The sequence below is a fragment of the Dromaius novaehollandiae genome, chromosome 11 (assembly GCF_036370855.1).
Source record: "Dromaius novaehollandiae isolate bDroNov1 chromosome 11, bDroNov1.hap1, whole genome shotgun sequence".
In the NCBI taxonomy this organism is placed as follows: Eukaryota; Metazoa; Chordata; class Aves; order Casuariiformes; family Dromaiidae; genus Dromaius; species Dromaius novaehollandiae.
The window spans coordinates 25629182-25647255 of record NC_088108.1 but is presented as its reverse complement, the minus strand read 5'-3'; the positions used below and the strand labels follow the sequence as shown (position 1 = coordinate 25647255).

The following is an 18074-nucleotide window of genomic DNA, read 5'->3' as shown; positions in this document are numbered from 1 at the left end:
TATGTGCTATGATCTCTGTAGGACACTAGCAGCTGGGGCAATCCTGCATCCAGTCAGCTCAAATCAAGAGCTGGTAGAGGGCTTCTTTGCTAGAGTCAGTCATCTTTAACTATCAGAGATTTCATATGCTTTGAAAGTAACTGGCTTTAAAACAAGCATCTTTTTAATCAAGCTTGTAAGTTGTGAACACTACCTGCAACTCTCCTTCCTATCCTGCACACAGGGATTTATAAAATAATCCTAGCACAGGTTCGATGTGGGGAGTGAAACGATAGCACAAAGGAAACAAATCAGTGTGGAGGGAAAAAGCAAGGTAAGAAAGCTCTGTGGTTTGAGTAAACCTGTCCTACTTGTACCAGTGAGTATTTAAAAGGAAATCCACTGACGCAGCTTGTGGGCTGAGAGCAGGGTTTTGCTCTTCCTGCCTGGGGTGTGGGTGGCCACTGGTCTGGGAACAGCTATGGGGGCAGAGGCCATGTCTTCCTTCCTAGGCCTGAAAAACAGCTGCTCAGGATTGTGGTTCATTTTGACTCCCTTAGGGCCCCAGTTGCCTACAGCTGGAAGAGGCTCTGTTTGTTGTGGTAAAGTGTGGGTGGGGGGAATCTGTCAATCAAATTTGCTCATGGAAAGCACCTGCACCTGGAAGAGGTTGCATTCATTTTTGTATGACACTGCCAGCTGCCCTAGGTCACCCCTGAGAGCCTCTAGCAGGAAAGAGGAGTTCTAGGTTATCAATTGCACCCAAATTCACACAGCAGATCCCCCAGCCCAACTTCTGCCAAGCTGAGCATGAGAAAAGAGGCAGTGAGGAAAGCAGTACAAGGCAAAATGTTTACAAAGAGCAGTTACTAAAAAAAAAAAAACCACTTGTTTATTTTTTTAATACATAAAACCATGTTAAAGTTGTTCTTCAGCATTTTGCCATTGAATTCTTGGGCTCTTAATACAGACCAAAATACAAACAAAAGCTTTCAAAAGCACCTTGCTCTTGAAAAACAGTATTTTTCCCTTTGCCTTTAGTTGGATCCTCCTGCGCACCATGTTGTTAACGATGTTTTATTAAATGCACATATAAATACAAGCTTAGTGAACTGATGACTGATACAGGTACACTCTGGAAACAAATAAAGGACAAACCATAGCTGTGCTTTTACCTCTTCCACTATCCTTAGGTACAGTCATGTGTATACTGCTGGGGCTGTTAAGGCCAACAGAAATCACTAATTTATCAATAACACAGGTCAAACTAAGCAAGTGTTCTGTAGAAAATCCATCCTCTGTCTGTATTTCTACTGCAAGACATAACCTTCACACTTACTAAAACTGCACAGGGAGAATAGAGTATAGAAATAACATACTCTGGAAGCAGTAAATGCATTTGGGAAAAAAAAAAGGCCAATATTCCCTGGATCTTTCCCTCCTGACTGAGGACTCTGTTCTTTTTTTACTTGATTTGAAATTAAGTATCTATATCCAATTCTACATTACCCAGTGCTTTCTAAAAGTTATTCTTACTTGGCACAGTACAGTACTACAAAAGCACCTGACTCACCAGCCTTCAAAGCCACAAACGCTTCTGTTTGAAATACAGGCAAGAGAAGCGACATGAAGACCAGGCTCCGGTGTACCAGTGACTACAGTTATCATTCCTACTGAGGTCTAAAAGACATTAGAGACCACAGAAAATCAGTTGCTTTTTAGTCTCTCCACAGGGCAATGACCTTTCTCTGACGCTATAACCACCTGCGTATCAACAGAATATTTACATACTATCATACAGTTTACAAAGCCCATTTAGCAAATACCCTATCAGACTCAATATGAATCACAGCTCCGAAGAAAGGAAGGGGACTAGACGGTCTCGTCACAAAGTATCATAGTCGTCATCATCTTCATGCTTCCTTTTCAAGGGATTTGATTCACTGGATGTATTCTGTGATGATACCATATTTGTAGTAATAAGAATGTTCTTGGGCCCAATTAATGAAGGATTAATTAGAACATTCTGAACTGTCGGAGTTGTTGGTGTGGCTGTAAAGAAAAAAAAAAAGTCATTAAATGGACTGAGGGAAAAACAGCAGCTAATCCTCCCACACTTCAAAACTAACAAAAAAAGAAAGTACTCCCTCCAAGCCTGTGAAACATGCAACAGCCTCCCCTCAGCAAGCACTGCTGTGCGCCAAAATTCTTTTCTTCTGTAACACTTCAAAGGCATTACCAGCCCCATGGAAACCTCATCTCGCGCTCGAGTTTTATTACTGTTGTTAGTACATCAGCTGCTAAAGCTTTTTTTGGCGTCACTTTTTACAAGAATTATCGATGTTTATAAATCTTTGCACCAGTTTCATGTCATAGATAATAACCATTTTACAATTTTAGGTACCAATATTCCTTTTACAGCTATATTAAGACAAAAGCAGCCTCAAATTGTTGCTTACATTAACACTTAAAACCTATGATGAGACAAAGTATGTTAATAACAGACTGAGAAGCAAAGCACATACATATGTGGCCTTTAACTGTGACAGGGCATTTGAGATCATTAGTGTACTTAATAGTTTTGTTGGTTGCTGAGTCTTACATTTTTAAAGAAACAGAAAATTAAATCTAAAATCAAATTTTACTGGATGATATAAGACTGACTTCTGCGTAGAGCAACTGAACTGCTGAAAATCCTGGAATGATACTGGGAGTGCAGAAGAACAGAAGACAGGAGAGAGCCAGCAGGGCAAGGGAACAGGTGGGGGAGGGAAAAGAGAGAGAGAGAGAGAGCGAGGAAGAGAGAGACAGAGACAGAGACAGAGACAGAGACAGAGAGAGAGAGAGAGAGAGAGAGAGAGAGAGAGAGAGAGAGAGATATGGAGATGATTGATAGTTAAATTGTAAGGGAAAGCTGTCTGAAACACTAGATATTTTGGTCACCACCACTGTGCTAGAAAAATGAATTAAAACTAGAAGCTACCGGAATGACCAAAGACAGGAGTGCCTGTCTTGTGTGAGGAAATGCAATTAGCCGCTAGTGCAAAGACTAGCAATATTTAAAAGCTGAGGAAGTGAAACAATTTTCACACATTATTAACTAATTTCTGTTCTGCTAAAAGAACAACAAAAAAGTGGCACTGATCTGAGAAGTCGGTGTTTCACAGCTTCCATTTTACCTGATTTGACTGTTGCCTGAGAAGACGGGATCTGTACGGTGAACCTCTGACCAGTCAGCGACACTGGGGTGCCAACTTTTGCTGAAACAGAGACTGTTTGTGCTGAAGGTGTACCTAGAATTCAGAACAACCCAGGCAAAAGATTGTAAGAAAACAAATAACTTGCACTCGTAAGTTTGCTTTCAACACAGAATCTATTATTTTCAAAGAAATAAGAAAAAACATAGGAACACATTGATACTGGATGGATACTGGTCAGATTTTCAGATGCAACTGCACATTTATTCATGACCAATGAGATCCTAGGCTAGCAACACACACTTGCACACTCGTAAATGTAAATGCTCACACCAAATTTTGTGAACCTTCCAGAAAAATGGATTTTGTTTAGTGCTATTAATGGTTCAGTATATCATTTATATTGTAGAAAAAAAAATCAAACTTATTTCTGCTTCTTGAATGGCCTCTTCGCATATAGAAGTTAAAAGAGATACAGGAATAAAAATACAGAAGGCCAGTAACATAAAAACACACCCAAGTTAAAATAAGGTTTGAAATTAACATCTCAACTAAAAAAAAAAAAAAAAGGTGTTAACAATGACATGACATTCAGATGGCTCCCAACGTTTCTTAAATGGTTGAAGAAGGTTTCAAAATACTCATCAAAATTTTTCCTTCACAAAATCAACATGGGAAAGCACAACTGAGCTGTTTCTTACCTAAAGTAGGTGTGCTAGGTCTGCTGCTTACAGCACCAACACTCAAGCGAGGGACTGTTATTCTTCCTGCAGAGGAAGAGACCTGTCAAGAGAGAGTATTTAATTCAGCATCACGTTAGAAATTAACAATTCTTAACATGAAAAAAAGAAGTGCTTCCTCCTAGAAAACCACAGACAGCCTATTTCACAGCAATAACTGGTTATGTCAATGCATTCCACCACAGAAGGTCTCAAAGTCTTTGTGGTGTAAACAACTCTACAAGGCGCTTTGTGGAAGCAAAAACCCCATGAGGAAGCAAAACCCCATGAGGAACACACAGACCTTCATCAAGAACAGCTAAAATAAAAACTGGACCTTCCATCTGACAATAAGGAGCACCAGCAATATATAATCAGGCACTCTTGAGCACCAAGAGGTCTGCACTCTGCAAATCAAGCCAAACTTCTTCATTTTTTAAAGATGACGCTGACCCCTCTAAACATCTCAAAAACTGGAGCACAGCAGGTATGAACTGCTTTGCCTACGCAGCTTTCACAGAGCAGTTTGGCAGATCACAGACTTGACGTTAAGCCAAAGATCAGCAGATACTGATCTGCCAGACAGCATTCAGGACAATCATTAATTTTTACAGGAAAGAATAATTACAACTTTTTACATCAGTATTTATTCTTCTACTCTATATCTAGCACTAAGACATATCCCATACCAATATCTGGAATAGAACCTTAGGCTCATCTGTTGAAATTCTTCTTTAAAATGGGGGAAATAAAGACAAAATACCACAGACGGAGAGATTCAGTATTTTTCAGCAAGCAAAGTGAATCTTTTCCCTTTAAAACACACAAAAACATCTAAGGTATAAGAAGTAGAAAATACTCCTTAAAAATCTAAATCTTAGTTTTGCCTTTTACAAGCTGTTATAAAACTTGAAGAATTTTGCTGTAAGGCTAAAAAGAATCATAGATCCATTTTCTTATACACTTCACATCTGAAATTATTATCAGTAAGACTATTTGGAAATTCTGAGAGACAAAGACGACTGACATAGTTTCAAATCATGTTTTGGTCGGCACAGGTCAGCGTTTGCACACATGAATCCTTCAGAGATGTGAAAAACTTGCCTGAACGTTCCTGACAAACAGCGTGAAGATTTGGTGCCTTGTCAAATCCAAACACAACGCTACCCAGAACCCTTACCTTCTTCTGTAAGGACTTAAGTCTGTAGTTTGGAGCTGTTAAACAGTATCTGTCAGGTGGAAGTCTGGGTCCGGAATAAGGCTTTATCAATGGCAAAGGCGTTTGATTTTTCTGTCTTGCGATATCTAACAAGAACTGAAGAGATACGGTTACACTCCCATCTGCAGTTTTGTTATCATGCTCTGAAATTATAACCACAGTTTTACTTACGTCTCTTGGAGGTGGAGATGTAAAGGACTGGTCCGTCCGACACTGGATCGCTAACCTCACGTCATCTGCGTCAACACTAGATTTCTTAGCGTGGCTTGAATAAATCTTTGCATCTTCTAGTATAGTGGTCACATACCCTGCGGAAAACAGAATGTGTCATTAAGAACAGTCTGAAAGTAAAAATAAAAGACCTTTTTTTTCCCTCGATACCGCCTATTTATGACTGAAAAAGCAAAAACTTGCACGACACTGCTTTCTTCAAAATTATGTTTAAAGACGGAGAGGGAAAGCACCACCCGGGAGGCGCTTTTAAGGGCAGCGGCCCCTTCCCCACAGTGTCTGGCCGGGCCCGGCTGTGCCAGGCTCCAGCGGGCCCCTCCTGTGACACCGCCAGGGCCCCCGGACCCCCGAACCCCCGAACCCCTCCCCAGCCCCGCCGGCCCCCCCGGTCCTGTCACCCCCCCGCCGCCGCCGCCGCTCACTGTAGGCGAACTCCAGCATCTGGTTGATGACGCGCGGCTCGTACTCCGTGATGCCCATGTCCTTCAGGATCTGCGCCATGACCTGCGGGGCGGCAGACAGCGCTCGGCACCGCCCGGCCCGGCCCGGCCCCCTCCCCGCGCCCCCCCCGACCCCGGTACCTGCGCGTCTTTGGGCGCGCTCTTGGGAGACGCCATCTTCGCCGGCTCCATCGCTTCCGCTCTGCCGCCGCGGCGCCTTCCGGTCCCGTGACCGGGGGGGCGGGGCGGGCGGCGCGGGGGGCGGTGCCATGGCGACGGGGCCCGGCCGCGGGCGAGGCCTGGGCGGGGCGGGGAGCCCGCTTCCCCCCGAGCCCGGTCCTTGGTCAGAAACCAAGTGTTTGTCTTTTTTCTTTTTTTTTTTTTTAATACATTTCTGCGATGCAGAAAATCATTTCTTTTAAATAAAATTACTTTTTTAAACACAGTTTTCTGCGTGAGCTTTGTGACCATCACCGGCCCCGTGCTGTCTGGCGTCTACCCGGAGGCTGCCCGGCGCTGCAGGACGGTGGCAGGCTGGGCCTGCGGCCGAGCGGCCTCACACCACCCTTTTGCTGATCGTAGCTTTTTGGATTGTGGGTTTTCCCGATGTCACTGAAAAGCGAGAGCCCTTTAACCCTGTTTTCATGGCGCTGACAGATAAAGCTGCCACGTTGTTTTGTCCCTGCTGCCTCCATCTCGCCCACCCGCGCCGTGTCTGCCGCCATCTTCGGCAGCTGCTGCAGGTGGGAGGAAGGCCGGGCAGGCACCGCGGGACAGCCGCGGGCAGGATCCCCATCGGACCGGCTGACGTAGCGGGGGAAGGAAGCCAACCTCCCCGTCGGGTCGGGACGGGGGGATAAACAGCGCTCGGCCTGGCTGACGGACGCCCACGAGGCGCAGCAGAAGCGGGATCCGCTCCCTCCGTCCCTCCTCGTCCCCCGAGGGTGGTGCGGAGCCCCTGGGAAGCTGCCCAGCCGCCTTGGCTGGCTCGGCTGCAGCGCTGGAGGCCAAGTCATTTGACTTTCATGAGTCATAGCATGTTACACAAAAACATCCTGCTAGGAGGGAACGGAGGATGAATTCCAGACGCCGGCCTTAAACAACAAACAAAACCCACTTTTCTTCCTCCTCTGAGGAAGAGGGGGAGGGGAGTTCACCGCGGACTGGATACAGGCAGCGGGTTAGGCTGAGACTAAGCATAACCCGGTCATCCGCTGCCGCTGCTATTTATTCCCAATCTGCTAGAAAATAAAGGGACGGTGCTGCACGTTGGCGGGCTCCAGGTCTACCAGAGAGAGCAGCCAGCGGCCCTTGGGGCCCAAAGGGTCTCCCTTCGTTGCCGTGACGGCATCCCTGGGCCAACCCTGCTACAAAAAGTGACTTTTCAGGCCCAGCTACACAATCGAGAGCTATAGCTACCTGCAACGTTTCGGCTGGAATTGCACAGCAGGAAACCGGGTCGCTTCCTTGCCGGGCTGGATGCTTGGCTCCGGGGTCTGCCGCCACCTCGGAGGCAGCCGTGTCCCCGCCGGCAGGGATCTGCTCGAGTCACGGAGGCCGCCACGGTGGTTTCGCCGTGCAGAGTCAGCCTTTGGGGATTTTGCTCTTGGGAAAGCTTTTACAGGGGTGTTTGAGGTGCAGCAAAGCACAGCCTTTGCAAACAGAACGCTTTTCTTTTTTTTTGAGGTATTTAGTTGCCTAAATCTGTGAGCGGCTTTGGGGAAGCACAGGCGGTGCCCGCATCTCTTGGAAACGGCAGCAGAAATCTCCCTAGCGTTAAAACCAAAGCTGCATCGGCATAATGCAGTGCCTGTATTCAGCACTGACCTTTCGAGCCCAAATCCCACACTGCTTGGTTATACAGTGCTGGCTTCTGAACAGCTTTTAAGAAAAGGAAGACTGCAAACGGTACAGCTCTGAGGAGAACAGAATATAAGAAGTTTATTTTTGTACTGGGTACCCTGCTCACTCCCTGCCAATGACCGAGATCTCAGGGAATATAGGAATTTCCTCAGACCGCGGCAGGACACATCTTGCTGCCAAATCGAGCGCAGTACCTAGCATGTCTGGTACAGAGCGTCGTTGCTCCCTCCCGGCGATGTGCACTTAATCTCCAGTTTCCCCGAGCCTTCCCTCGCGTTTTCACTCGCTTTGGCCCGCTTTTCCCCTTGCCTCCCCCACACTGGCACTTACCAGCTCATAATCTCTGCTCTTTTCTGAAGTGGAAAGTAAATCAAGACTAAGTGTCAGACTGTCTCATTTTTAAGACTGATGTTGAAATAAAAACTTTCCCATCCTATCTTAATAATCTCATTAAAACACTGTCAGTAGACATTTCTCACTCCGTGGCATATGCTGAGGAGGAGCTCCAGCGGGAAAGGCCTTAGGTAAACACAACACAATGGAATATTACATAACTGGCCCAAATGGGCTAATTAAATTTCCCGTATCAAAGAACTGTTTCAGTCTACCTGGTAACTGATGGCAGTTTTTGCAGGGTAAGGAGAAAAGCAGAGTGAAGCATGCATGTTTAACACAGCCTCATTAGCGATGTGTAGATGGCGGGGAGGAAGATGGATTACTGCATAATGGGCAGGCACAGGAAACGACGACAAAAAATCAAAGTGCCCCAGCCCGTTTCCTCAGAAATTGTGCGGGGAACTCCAGCTGCCCCGGGAACCTCCTGGCACAAAGAGCACCTTAGTCACCGAAGGCAGAAAAGTCATTCTGCATGTTGCAGTGGAAGTGTCCTGCGTCCGCCCAGTGCCAGGACCTACCTGCAAACATCCCTGCTCATTCACAGAGCCGCACGGAAACGCTCATCTCAGCCTGAACATTTCTACTCCCTGTCGTTTGCAAGCGCTGAAAGAATCTGGAAAACTGCTGAAGAGATCCGGAGGGTTTTTCCTGTCTTGCTCGTGTCAGGGTGGACGGCCTCTCCTTGCTGTTACTCTGCAACAGATCTCTAGCGATGGCACCAGATCCATCTTGAAAGCCACGCACTTAGCGGGATTCACAGGACTTGAGAGGAAATGTAAAAAGTGGTACTTTTCCAATCACTGTGAAGCTAATGGTAAAAACGGGAGTGGTAAATATTGCTTTATAATGGTAAATAATGTTTTTAAAAGGTTATGTCTAGAAAATGCTAGATGTATGAATCTAGTATTCTTCCACATTCTCATAAAATGGACTAATCATCATTTACATATTTAGCTTCATTTGCAAAATGTTTATGAACACCACTTTTTTTTTTAAACTGATCACTTAAGAACCGTTGTGTAGCAGCTTCACTGGCACTTGGGCACTCAGGACAAAACAGGCCTCTTTCTTGTCATGAATCCGGTTTCCATCGAAAGGAGACACGAAGCCAGCCCTTCCCTCTGTTTTGAAGCCAGAAATGGGCTCCATCTCCAATTACAGCCATTCCAGAATGGACACAGGCTACTATGAAGATCAGTCTTTTTCTTTGTTTGACATTCATATTTTGGTGCCTGTGACTATAATTTCCATCCTCTTGTTTTTCTTTGGGGTTTCTGGGAATTTGATAACAATATTAATTTTGAAACGCTCGCAGGAAATGAGAACGACCGTTAACATGTACCTGTCCAGCATGGCGCTGTCGGACACCCTGATTTTCCTTGGCCTGCCATCGGACCTCTACCGGATCTGGAAGTACAGGCCGTACATTTTTGGGGATTTTCTCTGCAAGTTCTTAATCTACCTGAGCGAAACATGCACGTACTGCACCATCCTGCACATCACCACGGTGAGCGTGGAGCGGTACTTCGCCATCTGCTTCCCCCTGAGAGCCAAGGTGACGATCACGAAGTGCCGGGTGAAATGGGTCATCCTGGCACTGTGGGGCTGCTCCCTGCTGAGCGCCGGCCCCGTCCTCTTCCTCTTCGGGGTGGAAGAGCGCAACGGCAGCCAGCCCCAGGCGAGCCAGGAGTGCAAGCACATGGAGCGCGCCGCCCGCACGGGGCTGCTGGAGACCATGGTCTGGGTCTCCACCATTTATTTCTTCCTGCCGATGCTCTGCTTGACCCTGCTCTACGGGCTCATCTGCAGAAAGCTGTGGCGAAGCCGGCAGCGGCTGTGGGGGCGCCAGGCTGCGAGCAGAAAAAGGTACCACGCGCAGACGGTCAAAATGCTGGGTAAGAGCGTCTTAGAAACCCAGTTGGAAAAGCCGCCTTCCCTAATCGCTCCCGCGGGGCAAGCCATCGTGATGCGGGGGGAGAGGAGATTCTCAACAGCTTTATGACTTAGGACTTAGGTTCCTAGCTTTTCCTGGTGAGAAGGGGAGTCCCCGTCCGAACAGTGTTCAGGCTCAGCATCCTGTTGCACTGAAGGGAAGCAAATCAGCGTGGCTTCTGCTTGTTTCGAGACCACACTCCTCTTTTCTACCCCCATCTCTGACCCTGTGGGATTAAAGTAAAGAAATGGGAAAATGTTGTGACTTAAAACCAGACCAAGCACTTCCCCTCCTGTAGCACGGAAAGGTTTTAAAGCCACTTTCCCTGCAAAATATATAGAGTTTAGTGACTCAGGTTTGGTCAGGATGGTAACTACGCGTGTGTTTGGGTTTAGTTGAATGTGATCTTTCTTCTGCCCCAGCTGATACCTGTGGCTTGGGGCAGATTCACTGAACCCGGAGGGTTTTGGCTCTCCTCCCCTCTGTTACGGCACATCCGAGAGTCACCCCCAGCAGCTGTTGTGGAACAAGGTGGTTTACGTTGGGTGTCCCACCGCGAGCATCCTGGCCTGGGTGTGCACTCACCGCGAGGAGAGAGGTGCCTCTGTCCAGCCTTTCACCCTTCCAAAGCGGTGCCGGTGTCACAGCAAGGGCCAAAGGACCCGTCTGTCAGGCCTCAAGCAGTCCGCAGACTCTTTTGGTACCCTTCTGCAATGGAAATGTTCCAAAGATTAGCCCAGGGCCAGGACACGAAATAGGTCCCTTTTCAGTTCCCTATGCAAACTCTCCCCCATGCAGCCAGCCTCCCCCTCCCAAGCCCCCCCACACCAGAAACGGGTTTTTGGCAGGGACCCAGCAGCACCCACACCTATAGATACCTGCAGGAAAACAGACCACAGCAGAACAGTGCAGTTTCACTACTCATTGGCTGCTTCCCTCCAGTTTCTTTTTTTGCTTATGAGGTGCTCTGTTTTCCCTCCTCTTCCTCAGTGTCTCGTGGCACCTCCCAGACCCCAGCTTCCTCAACTGCTTTGCTTTGCGGTTTGCTCCCCTTCTCCATCTCCCCCCTCTCCTGTTCCTCCCCCTAACCCCTAGACCCACAGCAGGATTTCAGTGATGACCCATGTTTTTAGGAAAAGAGAGGGCAGTAGCCTCTAATTTTTCACAGGCCTGGGGCTGCTTTGCCCCAGCCCGATTTGATTCCTTATCTCCACTGGGCAACATGGGTGCAGAGAGCTCTATTCTAATTGCAATCACTCCTGTGTGCAACCTTAAACCCACGTTGCTCGAGGTCACCAGTAACCGCAGCACAACGGGAGCTGCTCAGAGCAGGAGGTCTCATCTTTGCTGGGCTAAATGTTACAGGCTGATGTCTCGGTCATTAAATAGTTTGAAGAAGCAGAAGAAACTACGCTCAAAATGACTAAGCTGTGTTCTCTTCCCCCTTTAGCTGTCGTAGTCTTGGCCTTTGTACTGTGTTGGCTCCCGTTCCACATCGGCAGAATCCTCTTCGCCCAGACTGAAATCATCCTGTATGACCTCACGCAGTATTTCAACCTCATCTCCATGCTTCTCTTCTACCTTGGGGCTTCTATAAACCCAATACTTTACAATATCATGTCACAGAAATACAGACGAGCAATGAGCAAAATCCTGCATCACAAGCAAACTTGGCTCTGCAGGCGCCTGACCAGGAGTGAGAAGGTTTCTTCTGAAAGTACAGAACTTTGTTCTTTCACGTAAACTGTCCAGCATTGACTTCATTCTAGCAGCCTAAGCATTTTGCCAGCCAATATGCTGTGACATGGATTAAAATCCTGGTAGTTTGTGAACATGCTGCCTAGAACATGCTTTAAGGCTGTCCTTTGAATGTGAGGACTTACTTTTCACTAGATGTTTCCTGAGATACATTTATGACATTTTAGGAGGTTTAGAGTCGATTAAAATTATTTCTACAAATAGGGGCAGACACTGGCAGAGACTGGGCTTTCTCTTAAGTGAACTTACCAGCCACGTTTGCAGGCTTAACTGTCCAAAAAGCTCCTGTTTAAGGGATTTGTCGCTCAGTTTTTTGGACCAGAGACTTTGTTAAACACAGACTTCATGAAACATAATTCATTATTTTCTTCTCACAGAAGCTAAGAAAGATGAAGTTAACGCCAGTCCAGCTGCTTGCTTTCAGCAAATAAATACAAGGAATATAATCTGTAAGATACTTGAAAGGAAAGCAAAAGGAAACTATTTACCTGTTGAGACTGTGAAAGCATTGCCTCCTTTGCAAAGACTGATTTATTACTCACCCTTCACGTCTCTTGAGCTACTTCCCTCATTTTCAGCCTTTTATCCTGTTCTTTATTCAAACTATACCAAGCTTTCAGGAAAGTTGTGTCCCATCTCTGCTAAGCACTATGCAAATGTCTAGCAAGAAACAGCCCTTGCCTTGAGAGCTCATCCAAACAGACAAGGGACAAACTACAGATACTGGAGATTGCTGGGGAGGGAAGCAAGAGCAGAAAGTATTTGCCTGTCTTATCTGTTAGGCAGACAGGCAAACACTGAGCCCAGATCACCAATGCATGGTCTGCCCCAGCCCTACTGACCTCAAAGGAAAGGGATCAAGGAATCGTGCTGTTTGGTCCCCCAGACCAACACATCTGCCAGGAACCAGGAGGACAATACTGTGTTAAAGCAAGTCTACCTCTGCAGAGCCTGATGAGAAATTACTTTTGCAAGAAATTACAAGAAATTCTGTGGAGGTCTGACTCTGTGACTAGAGTGCACGTCCCACACACCACCAGTGGTGCTCATCATGAGTGATCATGCAGAGAAGCAGGCTGAGAAATGACAGCGTGGATGGTAAGCCCACTCCCCGCCACTCCTCAGATCAACTGTTCCTATGCCATTTTTGATTATGCTTGTCTAACCTGTTTTTTAAAACTTGCAGTGATGGAGACTATAGTACTTTCCTGGTATCTCTTCCAGTGGTTTCCTATCCTTACTTGTACAAAGTTTTAACATCCATCCCTGCTGAAAGTGAAAGCCTGTTTCCTTTCAGGCAGAATGAAAGGGAATTATTCCCCCTTTCTTTCTTGGAGACAGCCTTTTGCCTGTTGGAAGGCATTCCTCCCTTAGGAAGACACACACATGGACTTTCTTCTGCAAGTCGCACGGGTTCTCTCAGGACTGCTGTCCATGCAGTCCCCCGGGATCTCTCCCGTTAGTCTGCCCCTTCCTGAAAATGCAGTACCCCAAACTGGAGCACCACACTGCAGTGACAAACACCTGACAGACCCACAGCCAAGCAGAATAACTACCCTCTGGGTCACACAAGGCATATTGTTTATGCACCCCAGTACATAACATATGTAATTTCCTATCCCTCCTCCTCCTTTCCTTCTGAAGAAAAATAAAAACCTAGTAGCGCAGACTCAGGTGGAAAGCGTTGACTCTTATCTGGGAAAAGCATTTACAGAAGTTATCGAAAGCTAAACAGAACTTTAGAAGAAGTGCTGAATTTCAGTATGCGCCTTTGCAACCACCTGCCATTCAACAGGGGTTTCAGTCACGGCGTCCCCATACCAGGTTCCTTGGAAGGATGACCTGCAAAGGTCTGAACTCATCACTTTGACAGAACATACTGCCACAGGCTCGCAGAAGTAAAGCGGCACCATTGACTTCACTGATGTGGCTGAGAGCCACACAAAGCTGTTTCTGCACCCCCTTGCTGTGTTCTGAGGGCAGGATAAAAACCATTCTTTAAGAAACAAAAGTCCATACACCCTTCATGGCATGGGACAAAATGAAACCAAAGCAGGGGTAAACCACTGCTTTAGATTTCATTTTCAGGACAAAAATGGTTGGAAGGAAAGAGCCAGTTTGCATTTTCCTCCTCTGCCTTGCAAGTACATCCGCCGGAGTTAACCGACAGACACACAGCATCCTCTCCACTTCCAGTATAAATCAAGTTTCCTCAAGAAGAGTCCGGGGCATTAACAGTGTACCCCTGGCAGTGACTCCAGGTGTCCTGCTCTTTCCGTTGTACTGAGTCTGAAAAACAACAGCAGAAGTGTCCCCAGAGGTGCAGCAGGCGGAGGGCACGGTCAGTAAGGATATGCCTCCTTTGATAATACTGAAGTTGCCAAAACTGTACGGGACATCCATCTGAAACACCTTATTCATCCAGAGATAAAAATGTATGGACCCTAACAGATTTTGTCCTGGAATTCTCCCAAAGAATTTTTCCTGCAGAAGGATTTAAGGCAGCCCTTAATGCTCTTTAGTAACCATTCTATATGCATTTCTTCAACTTCAGTTATACAACTACACGAATGATAAAACTGCTCCTGAATAAAAATCCACAAAAATACACAGCAACCCTATAATCAAATTTGAATACATTTGTATTATTTATTGGCTGTATTAAATATATTATCTATTTGATAGTTACAATTTAGTAATACAATGCATGGCAGCTTTAACATAAGTTTGAGATACCTCAAAATTACAATACAAGAAAAATGGAAAGATACCTAATACATTAATGCCACTAGGGTATATCATTCTGGAATGGATAATAGTTGATGTAAAAAAAAAAAAAAAATCTATATTATGGTAGGCTTTCCAGTATATTTTCTGGAAACATGAACATTTTGTGGCAATTACAGGAGAACTTTATTTTACATTTTAGGAGTCCTGATTTGTTAGTATTTACTCTGCAATCCTAATTTATCTTTTAAAATTATCAGAAATATTATTGCCAAATAAATCTCTACAAACTTCATTCTAAGAGTTAAAGAAATAACCCTTTGGCAATAGAGATTTGCTGAAGGCAGTCTTATTTGCTAAAAGCAGACTATGAAGAGAAATAAAGACAGATTGTAAACTCTTCTGCAAACTAAAGACACTAATATCTGTATAAAACTCTTTCCGACACTGGAGGGAGAGATTTCTATGATATAATAAATGATTAACTTAAAGTTCTGCTACAAGTAGAACAATACATTCAAACATACATTTTCCAGGACTTTTAATCAAAATAAATAGAGTACAAAATGAAGAGTACACTTTGAAAAGATTAATTTCAGATTGCACCATAAATCTACTTTTAAGAGTATTAAGCGATACTATGTCATAATTTAGGTTTTCCACATCTGAAATACAACACAATGCCTCAAACTATACCGTAACATTATTCATCAACTGCCATAGGAGAAAGACCCTTAAAGTGATTAATTATTTGAAATACTTAGCCTGTAGCACTATCACATCCAACATTCCACGTACAAGTGCATTGTTCTGATGTATATAAAGTGTAGCTGTAGTCTTTGCAAAATACGCTAAATCTAACTTTCTATGGCATATGCCAATGCTATTAGGAAGACCCATTCTGAAACATGTTCTAAATTTGCGAGTTCCAGCTTTCAAAATATTTGATATAAAGAAGACAGCTGTCAGACTCATCTTTAGATATTTGCAAATAGATTTAACAAGAACAGTCATATGTAGTGCACAGTGTCCACAAAAATAACCCCTAGACAAATATGACAAGTTTCAGAAAAAGTTCATAGCAGACTGAACATTCTCATCTAGAAAACAATGGAATGTGAAACTGCTACCACTGGGATAGCAATTTGTTTAAAACATTGTATAAATGTTATCTAAAAAGAGTTCTTTCATGTACAATTTGATAATTCAGATTAAGTTAGAAGGGCATCCAAAAGCAGTTTCAACTTTTTATTTTTAGGTTAATAATAGTACAAAAACATTTGCTCAGTTTGAGCCAAATAGTGTAACATTTATCATAAATGCACTCTTTCTCCTTAAAGACAATACCTGTGCTTTTCTGAAAACACTGCAAAGATTTAATCAGAAGCACAGGAAATTACTTTTCTCTCAGGCACTGAGAGTGAAATGTGGATTGGGCCAACAGCTGCTCACCAACAGCAGAAAGCATTTCATTCAGAAATGTACAATACAAAAGGGGCCTTTTTTGCAATGTTACATACGAATGCAATTGCTGTATGTACATTACGTCCTGCTAACATTTTGTCTAGCATTTTAATTAAAATCCTAAAAATGCTGGCACCCTCTACTTTAACACTTGAAATGATTATTACTGAATCCCAAATATTAAAATAACTGTAAAGTAGTAATATCACTAAGTCAAAGTCAATATTCTGCTTTCCTTCTACAGTATATTAAATGTGGTATGCTCTAGTAATGTTCTGCAATACAGTACTGCTCTAAGCTTAAGCATTTGTGCTGCTGTATTTCATGTATACCAAACTACAACAATACCTGATTAAACATTGCTGATTGACTACCACTGCTCTAGTTGTACTTTAAAAGGACTTGCTCTAATAATGCCTTCTCTCTTGAACTGGCCAAAGGGCCCCCACTTTGCATTCAGAGAGAGGAAGAGTGTGCACACACACCAGTGTGCATGATAAGGCAGTTTTTTGCTGTTTTATTAACAGCTAACCCTGATTACAGAGGACCCAGGATTACCCTTTCTACAAGAAATCTGTGTTCAGTATTTGGAAAGGATCTGCCAACCCAGCCTCACTGTTAGCCAGCAGCAAAAGTGGAAATGCACATATCTACACATTTCCAGCTAAGATTTTAATTCGAACTAACCATAAATACCCGAAATAGCTCCTGTACAAAAAGCTGAGTACGGAATAGGCTCTAGTCTACTTGATCACAAAGTACTGAATAACAACAGCAAATAAAATAGCAACCACTGCAAATCCGCAAAGAAGAACAATAGCAATGAAGCGTTCTTCACGCAATGTCTTCTTAGTCTCTGCCAATTCTGTTGTCAGATCAGCACATTGTGGAACCAGCTCTTGTTTCTGAGATGAGAATACTGTACTGGGACTGTAAGGTCCATACAGTTCCTGCGATCCAGTAGAGTCTTGGGACTGACGGCCAGCGCAGACTCTGATCCGATATTCACAGTTTGTCTGCAAGCTTGTGAGACGGAACGTCGTCTCTGGCCCCTTGTATACCTAATAAGAACGAGAGGAAGGAGAACCACTTTAAATGTGATTCATCTTACAAACAGCAAGTGATACTTTCCGTGTAGCATTCTGCTGTATGACACAGGCAATGCTGGACACAGCCAGAAGTCATTCTCTTCCAGCCAACCTGACGGATCTTGAATTAAAATCTCAGCTTTTATTTCTGAAGAGTGAATAATCAAAAGCATCCCATTATGCTCTACTGAACAGTGACAGATCCTAGACCTGGATTTTGGAGCTCAGAAAAAATAAAGTTCTACAGTGCTGACAAATGTGGGGCAAGTGCTGCCTGTGACTAACGAAGACAATGATGCCACAGACTGAGACACTCAAGAATCAACGAGTCAAGGGAAATGCTGGGAGAACAGGCTAAAACAGTGTCAACCCACTTCTGCATAAGCAGCTCTCCCAGTGACTCTCAAGCCTGCCTTTGCAGCCATTTGCTTTTACAGTGCAAGCAAAAGCTCACTATAGAACTGAAACATTACAGACCTTCACTTTACAGATCAGTTCCTATTAAGTGGTTTTGCTTGAGAGGAAGAGTACAAGGAAGTAGAAATTCAGACTGTCTGCTTCATCAGCAGGCCAAGAAAACAACCGGGAGGATAATGTTAGGATAAAAGAAAAAAAAAAAAGAGGAAAGGAGAAAAAAAGCAGGACAAATTCAGGAAGAACATAACTATGGGGTCAGATCAAAGGTTCATCTAGTCTAGTGACTGGCAGCAGCCACTGGCAGGCGGAGACATTCCACAGGGAAGTCAGGCTTCTTCCTCAAGCTTTGTGTAGCATGTTGATACCAGTTTAAAGGAACTGAACCCATCTGCTAAGGTGGTCAGAACTCTAGGCAAGCAAGACATGCAGGTATACTTGACACTCAACGCATCAGATTCAAGGGTTGATGACCTTCTGGAATTAAAAAATGAGCTTTCAGTACTTGTTAATGCCAAACATGGTGAAGGGATTACTGTCCACCATTATTTGTGAATTATTGTCCTGAATGGGTGAGTAGCAGTAGCTCTGTGCTGTAAAACGATTAATCATTCCTTTTGGGATTTCCAACGAAGTTCCACCGAGG

At 44.6% G+C, this 18074-nt stretch overlaps 3 protein-coding genes across 4 annotated transcripts in view; 1 reads left to right on the top strand and 2 right to left on the bottom strand.

The window, feature by feature from the left end:
- Positions 1–849: 849 nt before the first annotated feature.
- Positions 850–6026, bottom strand: TAF9B (TATA-box binding protein associated factor 9b). The gene is made up of 7 exons (XM_026096060.2): positions 5927–6026; positions 5768–5849; positions 5286–5422; positions 5076–5210; positions 3878–3959; positions 3159–3272; positions 850–2031 (listed from the first exon to the last, which is right to left on the bottom strand). Exons 1-7 carry the CDS (start codon positions 5975–5977, stop codon positions 1865–1867), a joined length of 768 nt encoding a protein of 255 aa, XP_025951845.1. The 5' UTR covers positions 5978–6026; the 3' UTR covers positions 850–1864.
- A 3314-nt stretch (positions 6027–9340) lies between these two features.
- Positions 9341–11720, top strand: LOC112980831 (growth hormone secretagogue receptor type 1-like). The gene is made up of 2 exons (XM_026096016.2): positions 9341–9939; positions 11428–11720. The coding sequence occupies exons 1-2, from the start codon at positions 9363–9365 to the stop codon at positions 11718–11720; spliced, it is 870 nt and encodes a 289-aa protein (XP_025951801.2). The 5' UTR covers positions 9341–9362.
- A 2639-nt stretch (positions 11721–14359) lies between these two features.
- Positions 14360–18074, bottom strand: part of LOC112980823 (fibronectin type-III domain-containing protein 3A-like) — a 55956-nt gene continuing 52241 nt past the window's right edge. For both annotated transcript variants that reach the window (XM_026096009.2, XM_064518460.1), the window contains exon 27: positions 14360–16987. In XM_026096009.2, the coding sequence (XP_025951794.2) occupies positions 16670–16987 (318 nt within the window). In that variant the 3' untranslated portion in view covers positions 14360–16669. The remainder of the gene's footprint in view (positions 16988–18074) is intronic.

Coding starts and splice junctions, on each gene's coding strand:
- TAF9B (XM_026096060.2), bottom strand. CDS start 5,977: ATGGAGCCGGCGAAGATGGCGTCTCCCAAGAGCGCGCCCAAAGACGCG. Junction 5,423..5,767: donor GATGCTGGAGTTCGCCTACA/GTGAGCGGCGGC, acceptor TGTTTTCCGCAG/GGTATGTGACCACTATACTA. Junction 2,032..3,158: donor TCAGGCAACAGTCAAATCAG/GTAAAATGGAAG, acceptor TTTTCTTTACAG/CCACACCAACAACTCCGACA.
- LOC112980831 (XM_026096016.2), top strand. CDS start 9,363: ATGAGAACGACCGTTAACATGTACCTGTCCAGCATGGCGCTGTCGGAC. Junction 9,940..11,427: donor GCAGACGGTCAAAATGCTGG/GTAAGAGCGTCT, acceptor TTCCCCCTTTAG/CTGTCGTAGTCTTGGCCTTT.